We start from the raw sequence: 16,765 nt of genomic DNA on the forward strand, positions 1-16,765 counted from the left end.
CACATTTTCCCAAAATTCAGCCTGACATATTTGGTATCTTTCAAAGCTTTGGGATCGCCACTAGAATTTTAACGAAGGGTTCTTTTGTGTTTTGAACAAAGCCTGGACAAACAACACAAGTTTGTGCCGACTTGTTCTTCCACATTCATAATCATTTAAAGACCGGTCCACAGCGCTACCGGGGATCAAAACTCCACGGGGTATCTTTTAATTAATGTATTAGATGTTCATTTTTCTGTCATTCATCTTAACTTTCGATCAATAAATCATGTCAGCACTACATTTCACACTCTCGACCCCTCACTAGTTTCAGAATAAGAGTGTTGGCGAAGGGCTTGAATGCTGTCACTGTCCCCTCAATTTGATGTCATCTCTTGTCCTCCTACCTTCTATTTGAACTCATCTTCTTTTTTATTTCCTTGTGTATCCTTAACTCCCCTTTCTATGTCTGCTGTACGCCAGAATATTTTAAAGTGTAAACAGTTCCTTAGAGACGGATCCGGTGGCATTTTAGATTTCGGTTTCTTTTATCACACTTTGCCGGTGACTTGTCACCTAGTCTGAAGTAGCTCCCATATAGGCACTACGTTTAGCTGAGAAATGTCTTAAGCGGGGTTTTTTTAAATCCCCGGTGCAATAGTATCTTAAATGCCTGGAGGACAAGGTACTGGAAACACAGACAGTAGCTGACGAACTCTATAGATGTGTTGCTTTTCACTTTATTTGTGTGAAGTGGGCTCTTGTGGGAAATTACTGTATTGTTTACATGCAACGACAGAGACATGATGACTACAGTTTTGCTGATAGTGTAGGTCTATAATATATGTACATACAGTGTTACTTACACAGTGCCAACCTATAGTCTTGTTTTTTGTCTCTAATTCCCTTGGTGTCTCTCAGTTGTCAGAAGCCAGGGACGAGAAACTTGAAGGTCTGAGCCGGACTGTTGATTACAAAGAACTGAAAGGCAAAGACCTGTCGTTTGTGGAACTGGTCAAGAAGATTGAGCAGGTACACGACATCACAAGGTGTTTTATGTGTGTGCATGCAATCAAGGTTATCTACTTGAATGAATTTCGGGGATATTTTCATGATTTTTGCCATAATAACAGTGTCCTTTTGCATTTAGCTGGAGGTGAAGCTAGCAGAGAGCGAGAGGCAGTCGCTGGAAAAAGAACTCCTCGTGGACCAGGTGACCCGGCTCTCGAAGCCACTCAGCGAGCAGGCTGAGGACTGCCATCAGGACAGACTCTCGCTGGCAAAGAAGGTAGATGGCAAGATCCACTTGAGACGAGGCTTAGCCCATGTACACACACGCACACACACACACAGACAGAAACACACACACACAACGGAATATAAGTGCTCAGATTAACACACACACACACAGATACTTGTTATATCATTCACCTGTTTCTTCACGTTTTTTTTATTTTTTACCTCCCATTGTGTCTCTCTCACGCACACACTCGCACATTGTTTGAGGATTATGTGCGGTCCATGTGAGGAGCACGCAGAGCGGGCATTAAGGAGTTCACCGAGCATTACAGTTTCCTTCCTACTCCGTCTCTCTTTATCCCTCATTGGCTGTCTGTATATAGACATATAAATAGCCTCAAGAACAAGGTTCAACAAGGTTGTAATAACTCGGGGGATGTAATAATGACATGAATGAAGATGAATTTGGCATCACGATGGTCATTTTGCATCGAGACAGATCTAAATGAAATCAGATATTTTGAATAATTAGCTTCACTACTTGTATCTTATGTGTATCAAGTCATTAATTCTGAGTCTAAATGCATGTTGGTTGAGTTAATCTGTGTGTGTGTGTGTTTGTGTTGTCTGCCCTCCAGTTAAACGAGCTGCGAACTCACATAATCGACACCAACCACCGCATGATGGCCGTCTCTGCAGAGCTCGCCATGAAGCAGGCTGTTGCGTTGTCTCTCCAACAAGAGATCAAAGAGAGAGAGCTCCAGGTCAGAGGTGGTCCCGGTCGCTCGCAGCTCAAACAGTGGGATCTTGGATGCACATTCACCCCCTCAGTCTCCCACTGTCTTTCTTATTCTTCCTGTCTCTCTCTCCTCTGACCGCAAGCGAAGAACAGTCATTTCTCACCGTGTCCCATCATTCCCCTCGAACCTATTTGTTTTTGCTTATTTGCACGGTAAAAAATGAATCGGGAGGCAAACACAGAGAGACGAAATAATATTCATTAATAGTTTTCATGAAGAAAACTCCAAAGGGGTTCATGAAAATGACATGTCAGTGACAGAAAAATAAACGATTCAAGAATAAACAAATTAATTACAGCAACGAACGGGTCCGGGAGCATTCACAGTCGGTGAGTGTTTTTTTAAACAGGTTGGGTATCTGCAGGATTTAGGGCTGTCACAATATCAGATTTCTTTTACATTGTTATCGTAGCCGAAATAATTCATGAAAACGATATTTTTGAAATATATAAATGCTGGCACCAGCAGCCCATGAGCAAATACCATATCCATAGCAACCAAGAAAAGCTCCAATGTTGTTTACATTCAAGCCACATAACCTGATGAAATATTAACCAGCCAATTGACCCACCTGGCTGTCTGCTCCTACCCGTATTGATATTAACAGTAAGTCAACCTCTGAATATTCTTTGCTTATCAAATGAGACGTGGAGGTGTGATGCACAGTGACGTGAAATTACAGTACTTCAACGTTAAACTTTATTTTTATTCCACCTCTGCCTTGAACCCATCGCGTCTCTCTTGGCTAGTAGAAAGCAATCGTTCGTAATACACACTTTGTTTTTGCACCGTTAAATCATATATTGTTGTGTTGTTGTTTCTGAGCGTTAAAACGTAGTAACCAGGTGCCAGATCGTAAAGCACGCATCCAGGATGGAGCTACACAAATGGGCGGGACGGGGCGGGTGCCTTTGGTGTCGTTGAGCCAGAGAGGAGGGACCAACTTCGAATGTTGTGTTTACAAACCAAAACCGACAAATCCTACTCATTCTGCCTTTTAAGGGAAGGCAAAGAGCCATCAGCTAAATCATCATTTAAGCAAAACATTTTGAAATTCTGACACTGGTTTGAACAGAAAGTCAGAAAGTTTTCTGTCTCAATTAAAGATTAAACTACTAAGATGAGAGGATTTCCCAAAATGCCTTCCAAATGTTAGTAACCTGAAGAACCCTCGCAGCTGATGTTTGCCTGCAGCGTGCCGCTGACACAAGTAGAACTAGAAAATGCAGAGGCATAACTTTGGCCAAATTCTGACAGTAATGCGAGCATCTGTTTTTTTTCAGGCGCAGTTAGAATTGAATTGAGCCAGGAGAGTGCAGAGTGATAGGAATACAAAGTGAACGGTTGTCGCGCTTGCCCCTGTGTTTCCAGATGGACAGGTGCCAGCTGCAGCTGGAGCAGGGCCTGCCACCATGCCCTGAGTTAGAGGAGGAGTGGAGGAGGATGCTCCGAGACAAGAAGAGGAGACAGAGGGACAAAGAGGAGAGGGAGAGGGTAAAGACACACACACACATACACACACACACACACACACACACACACACACACAAAGATCACTGGTCAAGAATTGATTAAAGCACTGAGGGGCATAAAAAGAAGATGGAATGACAAAAGAAAAACAAAAGAAGTGGAGCAGGAATCGATTAAGATTCTGAGGGACAATAGGGGCTGCTGCATACCTGGACATGCACAGACTCAGACGGAGAAGTGACTAGAAACTCTCCACACACAGAGATTAGACAGGATGTAGGATTGTTTTCACCACATGCACAAACACGAGGCAGACTGGCAAACAAACAGAATTAGACGCAGTCTACAAGGAACACAAACAGGGATCCGTTGTGTCTGAAACCAGTCTGTTATGATGGCGACTTGTATTTTCTCCCCCCAGTTTACTTCAATTGTATTTCTCTGCATGCACAATGCATAACCAATAAATCTTCTTCTGCAGATTTAGTGTTTGTCATGCATTTCAAGGTTCCTCTTGAAATGTAAATGTGTTTTATGAACCTGATGAGGGAGAATGTGTTTTGTCCCGTTTTATTTATTGCCAGTTCCTGCTATTTGTTTGCATTCAAAGCCATTATTCCTTTGTTTTTGTGTGTGGTCCTTAGATCACACGCCAGCGGATAAACTGTTCATATGCATGAGAAAATCGCCGTCTCTTTGAAGTCTCAGTTAGATTTAGGCACAGTTCATTTGCATTTCGCTGTTGTGGGGTGAAAGTCAAAGGGAGGACTGTAGTGTCGTGAGCACATGTGCACACTGGAAGAGGTTTTTTTCTTTTTTTTTCTCAGCAGAAGTCCGCCATGGTTACAAATTGATTCATCATCCATATTGGGTTCACATCAATTTTGCCAGCCACTGTCAGTGACAAAAAAAAAAGTCATTTTATGATATATCTATTCATATAAACTGTATCATTGACTAAAAACCACAGTAGCCAGCTGGTTACTCGACATGTTCACGAAAGAAAAGAAAAAGCAGCTTTCATTTGATCTGAGCATCATAACCTGCCGGTCAGATAGACAAACACGTGCAGCTCACTGAATCCTTTAAACTTTAATCAGTGATTGTGAGTCTTGGCTCGTGCACTCAACATGTTCTTTTGTGCATTATCTTGAAATGATTCCATTTTCATGATTAAAATTCAAGAATTCTAACTATTTAGTCCAAGGTCATGCAGTCCTGCATCAAATATTAAAACTGCCTCTGGTGTGTCTGTGCGTGCAGCTTGCTGAAGAGGACGAGTGGCTCCGGCTGCCGAATGGAACGTACACCACGGCTGAAGCCCGTCCGACCGCATACATCCCCCAGGACGACTCGCTCCCTCTGCCCAAACCCTACGGCGCCCAGGCCCCCTTCAAACCCTCCCAACCGGGAGCCAACATGAGACACTACCGCCAACCAACGCTCAAACCCTTAGAGATATAGAAAACCAGACACCTGTAGTCATAAACCTGTGGATGTTGGTCAATGCTTGTAATTTGTACAAATATATATTTCAGTGATTTGACTCATTTCTGTCTCGCACTTATTGATCCATCTGCTCTTTATACAACTCTCAGCGCCGCTCCCTTCTCCTCCTCCTCCTCGTGTATGTTTGTGTCCTTGGTGTCCAGCATACCACTGCTGTTTTGTCATGTGAGAGCGTACTTGTGTACTACATCTGGTTGTAATTTTGTTTTCCGTATTTTTTTTTTCATTTACTGGCAATAGCTTGTTTACACTCGTGCTTGCAGTAACACAACATATTTTAGGAGAGAGGAAAGGAAGACGTGGTGACACGGGGAGATGAAATGTGTGTGTGTTGTTGCATCATGTCCTCCAATAGAAAAATATATATTTACTTCTGTTCTTCTTGGTTTTTTTCTTCCTCTCTATAAAAGATAATTTTTTTTGAGAGATGCTGGAATATTTCTGCATATTCTTGCTGCCTTTTCATCCTGCATACTTGTAATCTTGCTGCTGATGAATAAATTCGAATGGGGTTTAAGCTGTAAACCAGGCTAAGAGTGCCTGCTTAATGCTTGAAATGATAAATGTAAATATAGAGAGGAAGACCAGGCAATGAAAGAGCATAGTGAATGACAAAGAGAGAGGAGAATTTAAATGAAGGGGAACGAGAGATGGCAATCGGTGGAAAAAAGAAACTGGATAAAAGTGGAGCTCTAAATGGGGTGAGGAGTTCAGAGATGGTTACTGGTGACCAAAAACAAAGTCATTTGCCTTTTGAAAGTTCTACAAATGTACTGGAAGTCGTTCTATCTGCTGATCTTGGCTTGAGGGGAGAGTCGTCTTGGTGTCGATGTGCGCATTAAGCAGCTTGTAAGCACACTTTGTGTTTGTGAACCAAGTTCATGTGAAGGCCATTACTGTGTGTCGCCCAACCAATGTGGACGAATATAAATCATAATGATGTGTGTCTGTGTGAGTGTGTGCGTGATCATCCACTGCAGGCTGAGAGCTGTCAGATTAAGGTAGCCTCTAACTGTTTGTGCTTATTAGCCGGCTACATAACACCGACTGCATAACAGAGTCTGGAGGAGGCAATAAAGAGGGGAAATAAGGGATTTAAAACATTTAAAAGAGGAAGTTCCCCAGAAGAGATGATTTGAGATGGGTGGTAAACAAGAAAAGACTGTGTAGTTTGGCACTAATGGTATTGCAAAACAAGCCTGTATAAATGCGTGATGGGTGTGTTCTTCCCTGAACGTGACGCAGCATGTATGAAGACTGAGATTATTTCCTGCGTCTGTCTAAAACACTTCCATATTCTTGAGAATCCAAGAGTTTATTGCCTACCGCGCAGAGCCTCTCAAGCCTGCGAGTTGAGATCATTTCTTAATTAATCCCAAACGCAACAATGTCACTGGAACTCGGTTTGCCAGGGTTCAAAGGAAACTCAGTGCTAGCAAAGAAAGCCAAGGCCTAACTGTGGCCACAAAGCTTACCTGTACACCATTTTCTTTAAAAGTATCACAGTAATTCAAGACAAATACACTCCAATTTGAAAAAAAAACCTCTTTATTTACAATCCATTTTACAAACTTCTTTTGTGTAAACATAAGACACGGTGATTCTGAAGTCTTTTTTTTTCCAAGGGAATGTAATTCCTCAAATGAAAGCACAACATGTAAATAATCTCTGGCATTTAGTCTCAGATGCCAACATTCAGACACTATAAAAAGGATTATGAACACATGCCACACACACGCACCACCACCACCACTACGGAAGGATTTCACCATTTACTGTAAGAGCTCAATCATGACGACACAGGCACCTTATTAAAACCAGATGTTTGAGAGTGTGTGTGGACAAACTTCTTAATTCTTAATGCATGTACTGTCTTGTTCTACTTGAAAGGCATTTTGTAGGCTGATTATACAATGGGCTCTATAAATAAAGTTACTATAAAGTTATTGATGTCTGCTGGGTAACTATACTTTTTTAGTACCAAATGTAGCAGAGTATCGAAAACTAATCGTCCTTCATAAGCTAAAGCTCACACAAGACCATGTCAGCAGAATTCAACTTTTCATTTGTATTAAGAATGTGTTATTTTCGTCTGACTTTAAGTCAACATTTAGACAACTATAGACTCTTTTAGTGACAATGTTTAACATTCGAAGAATTTTGCTGAGGGTTTTATCGAAAAACATATCTATATTTCACAAAAATAAAGAAATCAGAAACATAGGTATCTTACCATCGCCAGTATGAAAACATTTTAAATGATGCCCGGTCCTTATTGTCCATACGAAAGCCAGTATCAGTGAATTCTCTACATATTTCGGACATGCTCCTGATTCAGTTGTCTCAAAATCCACGGCTTTGGTGTAAAGTCACCGTGTATTTCCTATGAAGAGCATGCTAATTCCTACATTCAGTTTACAACACCTAAATACCTGCTTGGGGCTGTCATTTTAAATCCGCCGGGTCGCCTCGCTAAGTTATACTAAGCCCCCCTTTTTCAGCAGCAAAGATTGCGCACAACTCAGAGTTAATGTCATATTGAGTGTACAGCAGCCACTGACTGGCCATATCAAGCTACTCCGTCCATAAAGCTTTTGTCAGCACGTAATCAAGTTGATGGGGTGCAGCGGCATTACGGAGAGCGCAGGAGGATAAAACAAGTGTTTGATTTATAAATACCGTTTGCAGAAGTTGACATCGGTGTTCATAAATTGTTTGAGAGAAAATGGGGAAGTTGTGGAGAGAATTGTTGCTGCTACAGTTCATGTAAATAGCTGCCTGCAGTCATTGATTTCCAATACATATTAAACCACTAACTGAAGATCCTATTGTGTTATAATGTTTGGTACTGTTACATATTGTCCCTTTGCACACCTCAATGTTTGTGGGGGGAAAAACATGGTGACTATTTCTTCCAATCTGCCTCATATTCTCCCCTCCCCATCTTTCCTTCTCTGGGGCGTCTCCATCCATCTACCCCTCCGTCCCGTCCTAATCTTTCATCAAGCACTGAGAGCTTGTTTATGAGCGCTCAGCCTTTTCGATCTCTCCATTCATCTTTCGCTTCCCGCCCTCCACCCGTTATTTATCCTCGAGGCCCAGACAATGATGACTGTTCCCTGGAACACATTCCCCCCCCCCCATGTGTTTCTCCCTCAATCCATCCACCCATCCCCGGACCCTCTCATGCTTCAATTTTCTTCAAAGCCCAGCAGTATTAGTGTCTGCTTCAGAGCCGTCTCCTCCACGAACTTGGCGTCCACGTTCTCCTGCTCCTCGAAAGGGTTCAGAGCTGCAACACAGGAAGGAGGAGTTAGAGAGAGATTTAGCTTCTTGTACACAGGATGCAACGCTTCCTTCCTTCCAAAGCACGCACATAAACGCACACATTCTGTCTTAATCCTCCAAAGGCGTCCAAAGGTATCTAAACCAGGCAGGATGCACACCCGCACTCGCACATACACTACCTTGCGCCTCGATATCGGAGAGTATTTTTGCCAAGTAGGTAAGGGGCAGAAACTCAGGTCTGAAGCCTGGCTTGTCTCTGCTGGTGAACGCACATCCCTGAGGAGGAGGAAGACAAAAAAACACAACTGTGGGCTCTGCAGTTTTCAAGGATGCACACAGTCGAGAGAAATCTGCAGCAAATCCCCAAACTAGTCACCTTAACTCACTCGTTTCCTCTTCTGAATGAAGTTGGCAGCCATAAATTCATATCATGTCATTGCACGAAATGCCACTGGCTCCGCTGGCCGATTAGCTGACTGAAACCAGCCAATAGCATCATGAAGTGGATGGATGATGTTAGCTGTACAGCTGGGGTCACTGTTTAAACACGTTTGATGAAGAATGCCAAAGAGGACTTTTTTTTTTTTTTTCTGTAACACTGCAGAAATAAACGCTTTTTTCTGAAGTTAACATTTTTAGGGCAGCAAGGATTCCTTGTCAGAAACTTGTGATAATAGCTCATCACAACGTTTCCAGAGCCCAAGGGGATTACTTCAGAAAGCTTGTCTTGTCCGACCAACAGTCCAATACCCAAACAAAGATGTGAAACAGAGAAAAACACAACAGCCTCACATTTGAGGAGCTGGATCCAGCGTTTGTTAGCTAATCCAATACTGTGATTTATGATCAAATACCTGCACAACTAGAGACATTTCCACAAGCCTCGGCTGTACTTTGTGTTTATTGCTAATGAGCAAATGTTGTGTCTGCTAGTCTTCGGTGCTTTTAGTGTGTGCGTCACTCTCTGCGGCATGTGTGACACACTGTGCTGTGTTACCTTGTTGTTGTGTTTCTCGAGCAGCGTCCTGGCATAATCTCTGGAGATCGAAGCTGAGCTGACAGGATGGTCCCACATATGGTAGATCCTCTGCTCCATAGGCTACAAACACACACACACACACACACACACACAAAAGAGTTTACATTTTAGACATGTAGCTCATGTTGTCATGAGAAAAAATAATCCCTGGGGCAAGTGAACATCTGTCCCCTTCTATTTTGCCGCTTGGAACTCAACGCCAGTATTGAGGAGTTGACTGCTAATGAGGCATTCCAGAGAACTCATCATTTCCGGTGTTGAGCAATGCACGCAACAGTAATAAATAACACTCAAGCAAATAAGAGACTACAGGTGTGACTGACAATGACATAGATGAGATGGGATTGGCAAACCTAAACATTGTGAAATATTTGAAGACAAATACCTTGATATCAACACACAAGGCTAGAGTCTGAACTTGCGAGCAGCTGGTGTATCTCTTGTTTATTTGTTACTGCAGAAGTGTGAAGTACAATATGAGGTTTACCGGCATTCCATGGGCTTTGAAGATGTATATCATAAGAGGGATGTGGGTGCTGGTTTTAGCCAAGAGATATACATTTCCTACAGTTTGCTAGCGTCTCCTGTGTTCTCGCGGTGTGTGTGTGTGTGTGTGTGTGTGTGTTGTACCTGCTAAATCTCTCCTGCCTGCCAAACTCACCCAACAAAAGTCTGATGGGCAGGAAACAGAACAGAGACACTAAACACTCGACATTCCTCTGACCACAATGCGGACGGAACACACCCACACACACACACACACACAACTACAGAGGAATAATACTCTGTCCACACGGGAACCCAAAGCAGTTACACAAGTTTTAGGGACCACAGACTCAGTACTAACTGCCTACACTACCCATCCTCAACACACACACACGCATACACACACACAGCAGCCGGTTACACATGGGCTTTGTGATTGGCTTGAGGGGGGCTTGAGGGAGATGAGACCCAAAATAACTTCAAACTCTTAATTGGACCGGAATGGGAAGTTTGGGGAGAGAACCATTAGAGAAAAGATCAAAACTGTCCCCCTCACTAATAGATGGGATTGCAATAGCCTCGTGCATTGTTCTGGCTAAGACATTCACACCGGCCACGAACTGCTACCTCTCTCAGCCCTGTCCTCCGAGTTCGTATGCTCAACATATTATCATTTGGATGGCAGACTCCTCTAAACTATTCCTGGCCCTGCATAAAAACCTCATGGGTGAAAACACACACTGACACACACACACACACACACACACACACACACACACACTGAAGTACCTCAGGGAGTCTCTTGAGTATGCTGAACTTCAGTCTCTCGTTGGCATCACTGTTGTCCAAATCTAAACACAAAGACAGAGGTGAAAAGAGGAGACATGGTGCCAATTACTCTTCTGAAGACAAATGTTCTTTATCTGGAGACAATTCATGTAAAATAAATGCAAATAAAATCAACAAAATCCAAGATTGCTATAACTACTATAAACCTTTTTCCCATGCTGATTTCCACGGATAAAAAAGAATTAGAGGGAAATTTCCATTTATAGAAAACAGAAAATGTTTTGGCAATCAAGGCTTCACAAATGATCCCCCCAGCAACACTTTAAGACTTTTCACAGAATGTATTTTTTTGTGTCGCAGTGAGATCCATCCATTCTAAAAGAGCAGAGAGCCTCTGACATCCTTTGACCCAGCAACCTGCTTTGGCAGCTCCTGGATAGCTCCTCAGTGCTGAGAAGCATTCTGGAGGAGGTGTAAGTCATCCAGGATGTTATAAGAACCAGAAAAAAAAAACTGACTTCTCAAGGCGAGCAGATGATAAATTCAGAGTTCTAGCCGGATTATTCATCTTCTTTCTTAAGCTTTCTGCACCAATACAGTCCAACACATTGGCACCATTACTGCAGCTGCTGCACCTGATTATCTTTTTGGGTTAGAATGACCTGAATTCCTCCACCAGCAGAGCTTATTAGTCTCGGGATGGCGATGTCTTTCAGTTGGTCAGTACACCACTTTGGTCCAGACTGAACTATCTCAACAACTTCTGGATGGATTATCATAAAGTTTTGTACAGACATTCATATTCCCAAGAGGATGAATCTTAATGACTTTGATCATCTTAGAGTTCGAGTGGGAAATTCTAGATGAGACGGTTTGTGTGTGTTTGTAATGAGGCAGAAAGAGCACACCTGCCCGGCCAACTGTCCAGGATAAACTAGTAGAAATCTAAATAAATATATACTTATTTGATCAATTCCTTGAGAGAAGTGATGCATGAACCCTCTCACTTCAAAGTCCTGAAACATTCTTTTCTCTCACTTTGAAGTCTAAAACCATTTGGACCGGCTCCTTTGAATAGTCTTTTCATCTTTGTTTGTTCTCTTCATGAGAAATGTAAACCACGACAAGATCAAGAGCGACGAGGATATTTTGGTTCCGTTGAGCTCAGTGCCGAAGTTTAGCCTTGAAACAATACACACTGAGACAGATCAATGTTTTTGAGCACGGCACTGAATCCCCATGGTAGCTAACCCGAACCGCTGACCTCTCCGCACAAACGATGACAAAGGTAGACAAAGAAAAGAAGACGTGTCTTGCCTATTTCATGAGTTCACACATAATAATAACCAGTGAAGTCAGCCGCCAACATGCTCTACAGCTGCTCACAGCTCTGTGATGTGAGGTTCAGCGCCATATTGTATCTCTGCATGCACGGGGGAAGCATTCATTAAATGAATAAATAAGACAGTTTAAAATAAAAACTAAAAAAACGTGACCTCATTATTATACAAAATATATTCAGGTTTTTTTTTTCTTTTTTTCATAATGTCCCTTTCCATGACAGTGGAGATGTTTCCTGGCCCTCACCTCAGCACAATAACAAATAATTCTGAATTAATGAATTCAATTCTTAATCATTCTTAAACTTAATGAGGCTACACATGCTACCAAATAGCTAGCTAGCTGGTTCTATAACAGATGTTCCAAAATGAAAAATAAACTGCAAGAAAAAATTCAGGTAAAATTAAATGAAAATTAAAGATGAAATGCAACAAATAAGTAATTGCGTTTTAATAACTTATCATAATTCTGGCATTATGTGGTGTTCATATTAGACCCGTTCGCATCTGTTCGTCCCACTAATTATTCTGTGGGTTTTGGGGGTTTCTGGGGTAATTCACAGTAACTCATAACAGGTGCAGCGTAGTATCAGCCACCTGTGTGACTGTGGGAATGCTGAAAATATTGCTGAATGCTGAGAAGTTTAAAAAAAGAATGAATAAATAATTTAATCTAAGAGATACTATTTGAAAGTTAATTTGGTCCTGTATTTGAAGGAACACAGTCTACCTCAACCTCATCCCAACAAACCTTGGACGCTGCAAATTCCAGCAGACCTCTAATTTACAGCTCAAAGCTGGAACAATTCTTAGTTTGCTGATGATGCACAACTTTTTCTTTCCGTTCCACTTCTACATGCAAATGCAAAATCAAACTAAAAAAATGTCCATGTCGTTTCCCAGGTTCTTCACCCCAAGAAGTGGGCCAGGCTGAGCCGGAATTTTACTGTTCACTGCGTGGATATGCCTGGAGAACTGTTGGCTCGTCCAGCTGTGTTTTTACTAATAGAAGTGAAAATCGAGGGCGAGCGGACTGGCCCTTGTTTCTGCAAGAGTCAGCGAATCATGCCGGAGCTTGAAGCATTCTACATCTGTTTTTATAGTTCTCAGTCATCTAATCGTGTTCTCCTTCTACCTGCTACTCGTTAAAGGGGTCAAACAAACCCAAAAGCCCGACGACAAGAACCAGCCAAGAGTTACTCAGCTTTTAATTAGTATGTGGCTGCACTTTTCTCGGCATCAGACAAACTCCTTCATTTTAGTAAGATGCTGACGTTTGTGGAATGTTTTTACTTTTTACATCCCTGTCTGAATCCATTTCCTGTATTTATTTGCCTTCTCTTCATTACAGAAGAGAAAGCAGCACAAAGAGAACGAGCCTCATGCTCCCCAACGACAACCTCTAATATAGTTTCTGCATTATGAATGATGTCACGTTTTAAACTTCGTCAAACTAATGTGGTTCTGTAGACATTGATAGTAAAACGATGATAGGTTTGGAAATACTGAATACAGCCTTCTGATTTAACGTGCAATCCGCTCTGCATTTATCAACTTAAGTACAACAATGTTTTTGTGTTATTCTCCTGTCGTTTGTTATCATATCTTTTACTATATTGATTTGCAAGCTTATATATTTTCATTATTACAGCATGTCATAAAACAATTAAACAATGATTATTTGATTTAGTTTTTTTATGTTGTCGTTTGTTTTGTTTTTTATTGGACAAATTGGTGCAAGACAATTCATCCTGAGAGGAACATGAAAGTCTGTACACAATTTTATAGCAATCCATCCAATAGATATTTCAGTTTGGACTGAAGAGGGGGATGATGACATGATTGAATTTTCTTTTTAAAACTTACTGTGTGTGTGTGTGCGTGTGTGTGTGTGTACCTGTCATGAGCCGAGACACAAAGGTCTCAGTGAGCTGCAGGAAGCCGTGATCAATGTACTGTAGGAAGGTGTGATGAGGGAGGCAACGCACAGCAAACACCGCTAACAGGGTGTGATAGCCTGGAGAGAGAGACGGAGAGAGAACAGTGGGGCAGATGAAGAGAAAGACGAGGGAGAAACTTTTGATGTTCCTGAAAACAACAAAGGAGGCGAAACAGTAAAACAACACTAAGAGTCTTCAGCCATGCTAGCGGCTCTGTGAGGCCGTATTTAGACACAGCCGTGCTTTGAGCTTCATGCTATCGTCAGCATCCAGCAACATGTTCACGTTGACAATGCTGAAGAAGACGTTTAGGTATTGGACAAAGAGCTGTGCCGTTAGCATGGCCAAGTAATTGGGTTGTTTTTTTTCTCAACTTGTATTCATCAAAAGGGACACAGACTCAGTTTGCCTGCTGTTTTACAGCTTCACACCCAATTTACACACATTTACACCTGCAGCCTCAGTGTCAAGGGTGTGCTGCCTTGCTTCAGGGCATTTGTCTTTTCCTCCTGTTGCCAAACAAGGATTTTTACCTGCAAAGTTCTCCTCACAAGCAACTAAAATCAAGTGTGTAAAAGTGGGATTTATATGGCAAACACTGGAAAATGAATTCAAATTATTGAAAATGTATTCACACTCTGCTCTGCCCATGTCTGCGCTATGCTAATGTTTAACATATTTTTGGTTACATTACTGCTGAAGAGAGCGGGTCTGTTGTCCCTCAGTGCAAACACACATTGTTATTCTGGGTGAGACAGAGAAGGACTGGATTAAAACAACTAAAAGTGTGTGTGTGTGTGTGTGTGTGTGTGTGTGTGTGTGTGTGGATGGTACCTGGAGGAAGGGGCAGGCAGAGACCCCTCGTGGCTTCCAGGATCCGAAACATGAAGTGAAACACCGACCACTCGGCTGGACTGCCCCGCTGAGTGCTGGACAACATATACACACACACACACACACACTGTACACTGTATGGACTGGAATGTTATGTAATGTGAGCGCACACGTGAAGAGGGGTAATCGACAGTTTGCTCATGTGGACACACACAGCGGGGAGTGATGGAGGGTCTGGAGCACACATGGGTGAAGATGAATACACACACACACACACACACACACTCTAAGTGCTTTATACTTTACAATACATTAATCAGAAACTTTAAAGGAGACCCACACTGACGAGGGAGGAGTACTCACAGGCACAAAACATGAGGGCCGAGTTTGTACTTCAGCCAGACTGACTCCAGCATATGTCTGATGAGCTCCAGCTAAGCACACACACAGAGACACACACACGTTAGTGCTTCGGGAAGGAGATGCTCAGTTAGATTCCAATGAAACGAGACATTTTTCTGCCACGACGTTGTTTTCTTTGAGGAAATGAACACTTGTTAGATGATCAGTTTCCTCGCTTCCCTCTTTTTCTTTTTCCTACTTCCCATATTCATTTCCACTGAAAAAGAGAGCAGTGGTTCCGGATGTGAACACGTCATTTTACAACACATCTTTCAGCATGCAGGATTCATCTGAACACACTTGACTCATCTGAAACATGCCCGCTGCGTGCTGGAGCACACGCACATTACGCACTCATTCTTTCCACGAATGACCCTCTCTCTCATCGCCTGTCGAATAACAGGAAGACGAGCTGCCTCACTCACATCCTGCACACCAGTAGGAAACCCTCCACCAATGTCCTGCACTGACCTCAAGGAAATTCAATTAGCTTCGCTTATGTAACGAACATGCCCAAAATTAAGAGCCGAACATAATAATCAGCTTCCCTGTTGTTTTTTAACGTCTCCTGCACAGTTTTCTGTGTCTAATTAGCACATTTGCTATGCAACATTTTTCATGTTGTCTGCACACAAGTTAGGGAATGGATTCCCAAATAAATAACCACAGAGGAATTTTCTCCATCAATACAGATGAAGAAAGTGACACTTTAAACATCAAAAACTGCTCTTAATTGGCAAGCAATTTGGTTCACAGTATACAATTTGCGTTATCAGATATTCATTGTTAAAATCAATTAATTCATTGGTAATTTCTTTCCTCTTCAACTAACATCTCATGCGCTCGTTGCTGCATTAAAAGGGATACAAATGTGTAGCGGAGATGTTTTTGTGCTGAAAACAAAAAAGCCAAACAAGTGATTTAAAGCCACAGACTCATACACGCTATCCCCAGTGTGACTTTCTATGCGAATAAAATCTCGAATCAGCGATTTGTCTTAACGAGCATCGGCCCAGCAAAGAGACGGGATTTACTCAGTGTGGCTCCCCTGCTGAGGAAAAGTTGAACAACCCTGGGTATAGAATAACTTTTTCTGCATAGTTGTGAATATTTCAGTCTATTTCAATTAATTCCATTGCTTTTATTATGTATTTTTAACTAGTCATTCACATTCAGCTATTAGCGGGTCTGACGTTGGCTTTGTTATAAAAAGGAATGTATCTCAGTTGTCTGTAGCAACAGGGAGAGGAAATAAATAACAATGACAATAATGTGCTGCGGAGCTGTAATCTATCATAACAGAAGTTCTCTTGCTCTTAAAAGCTGTAATCTATTTCAACCCAAACTTCTCCCCTGTGTCAACGCAGCCATTAGTCTCAATAAGCACCGACATGAGGGGTAGATGTTCTTTATTTGTGGAGGGGAAGTCAGCCCTCTTTTGAAAATGCACCTCTCTGAGTTTTTAAAGCATGAGTCAGCTTGATGTGTAAGCACATCACCCTGTCGTTGAGTTACTCGACTGTTCTTGAGCTAAAACGTCCCTGAAGGAGGCTCCTTATGGGTCCTTTTGAGTGTGCGTGTTTTAATAAACCCCGCTCCCCGGATGAGAGACTTTTTTCATTTTCACTCCCTTGAATAAATTCAACAATA

General features: G+C 42.1%; 2 protein-coding genes across 10 annotated transcripts in view; one reads left to right on the forward strand and one right to left on the reverse strand.

The window, feature by feature from the left end:
- ccdc146 (coiled-coil domain containing 146) overlaps window positions 1-5,330 on the forward strand; it is a 42,159-nt gene extending 36,829 nt beyond the window's left edge. For all 3 annotated transcript variants that reach the window (XM_031865506.1, XM_031865507.1, XM_031865508.1), the window contains 5 exons: window positions 901-1,011; window positions 1,130-1,267; window positions 1,857-1,982; window positions 3,390-3,512; window positions 4,752-5,330. In XM_031865506.1, the coding sequence (XP_031721366.1) occupies window positions 901-1,011; window positions 1,130-1,267; window positions 1,857-1,982; window positions 3,390-3,512; window positions 4,752-4,952 (699 nt within the window). In that variant the 3' untranslated portion in view covers window positions 4,953-5,330. The remainder of the gene's footprint in view (window positions 1-900; window positions 1,012-1,129; window positions 1,268-1,856; window positions 1,983-3,389; window positions 3,513-4,751) is intronic.
- A 322-nt stretch (window positions 5,331-5,652) lies between these two features.
- The window catches only part of gsap (gamma-secretase activating protein), a 30,018-nt gene continuing 18,905 nt past the window's right edge, over window positions 5,653-16,765 (reverse strand). For 3 of the 7 annotated variants that reach the window (XM_031865512.1, XM_031865511.1, XM_031865510.1), the window contains 7 exons: window positions 15,077-15,147; window positions 14,714-14,808; window positions 13,837-13,956; window positions 10,600-10,661; window positions 9,283-9,384; window positions 8,465-8,561; window positions 5,669-8,289 (listed from right to left, as the gene is read on the reverse strand). In XM_031865512.1, the coding sequence (XP_031721372.1) occupies window positions 8,189-8,289; window positions 8,465-8,561; window positions 9,283-9,384; window positions 10,600-10,661; window positions 13,837-13,956; window positions 14,714-14,808; window positions 15,077-15,147 (648 nt within the window). In that variant the 3' untranslated portion in view covers window positions 5,669-8,188. Of the gene's footprint in view, window positions 8,290-8,464; window positions 8,562-8,661; window positions 9,385-10,599; window positions 10,662-13,836; window positions 13,957-14,713; window positions 14,948-15,076; window positions 15,148-16,765 lie in introns of those variants that run through there. The other 4 variants (XM_031865509.1, XR_004213380.1, XR_004213381.1 and 1 more) reach the window with 4 other exon arrangements.

This window comes from Anarrhichthys ocellatus, unplaced genomic scaffold (genome assembly GCF_004355925.1).
Source record: "Anarrhichthys ocellatus isolate YVR2014 unplaced genomic scaffold, GSC_Weel_1.0 scaffold33, whole genome shotgun sequence".
NCBI lineage: Eukaryota > Metazoa > Chordata > Actinopteri > Perciformes > Anarhichadidae > Anarrhichthys > Anarrhichthys ocellatus.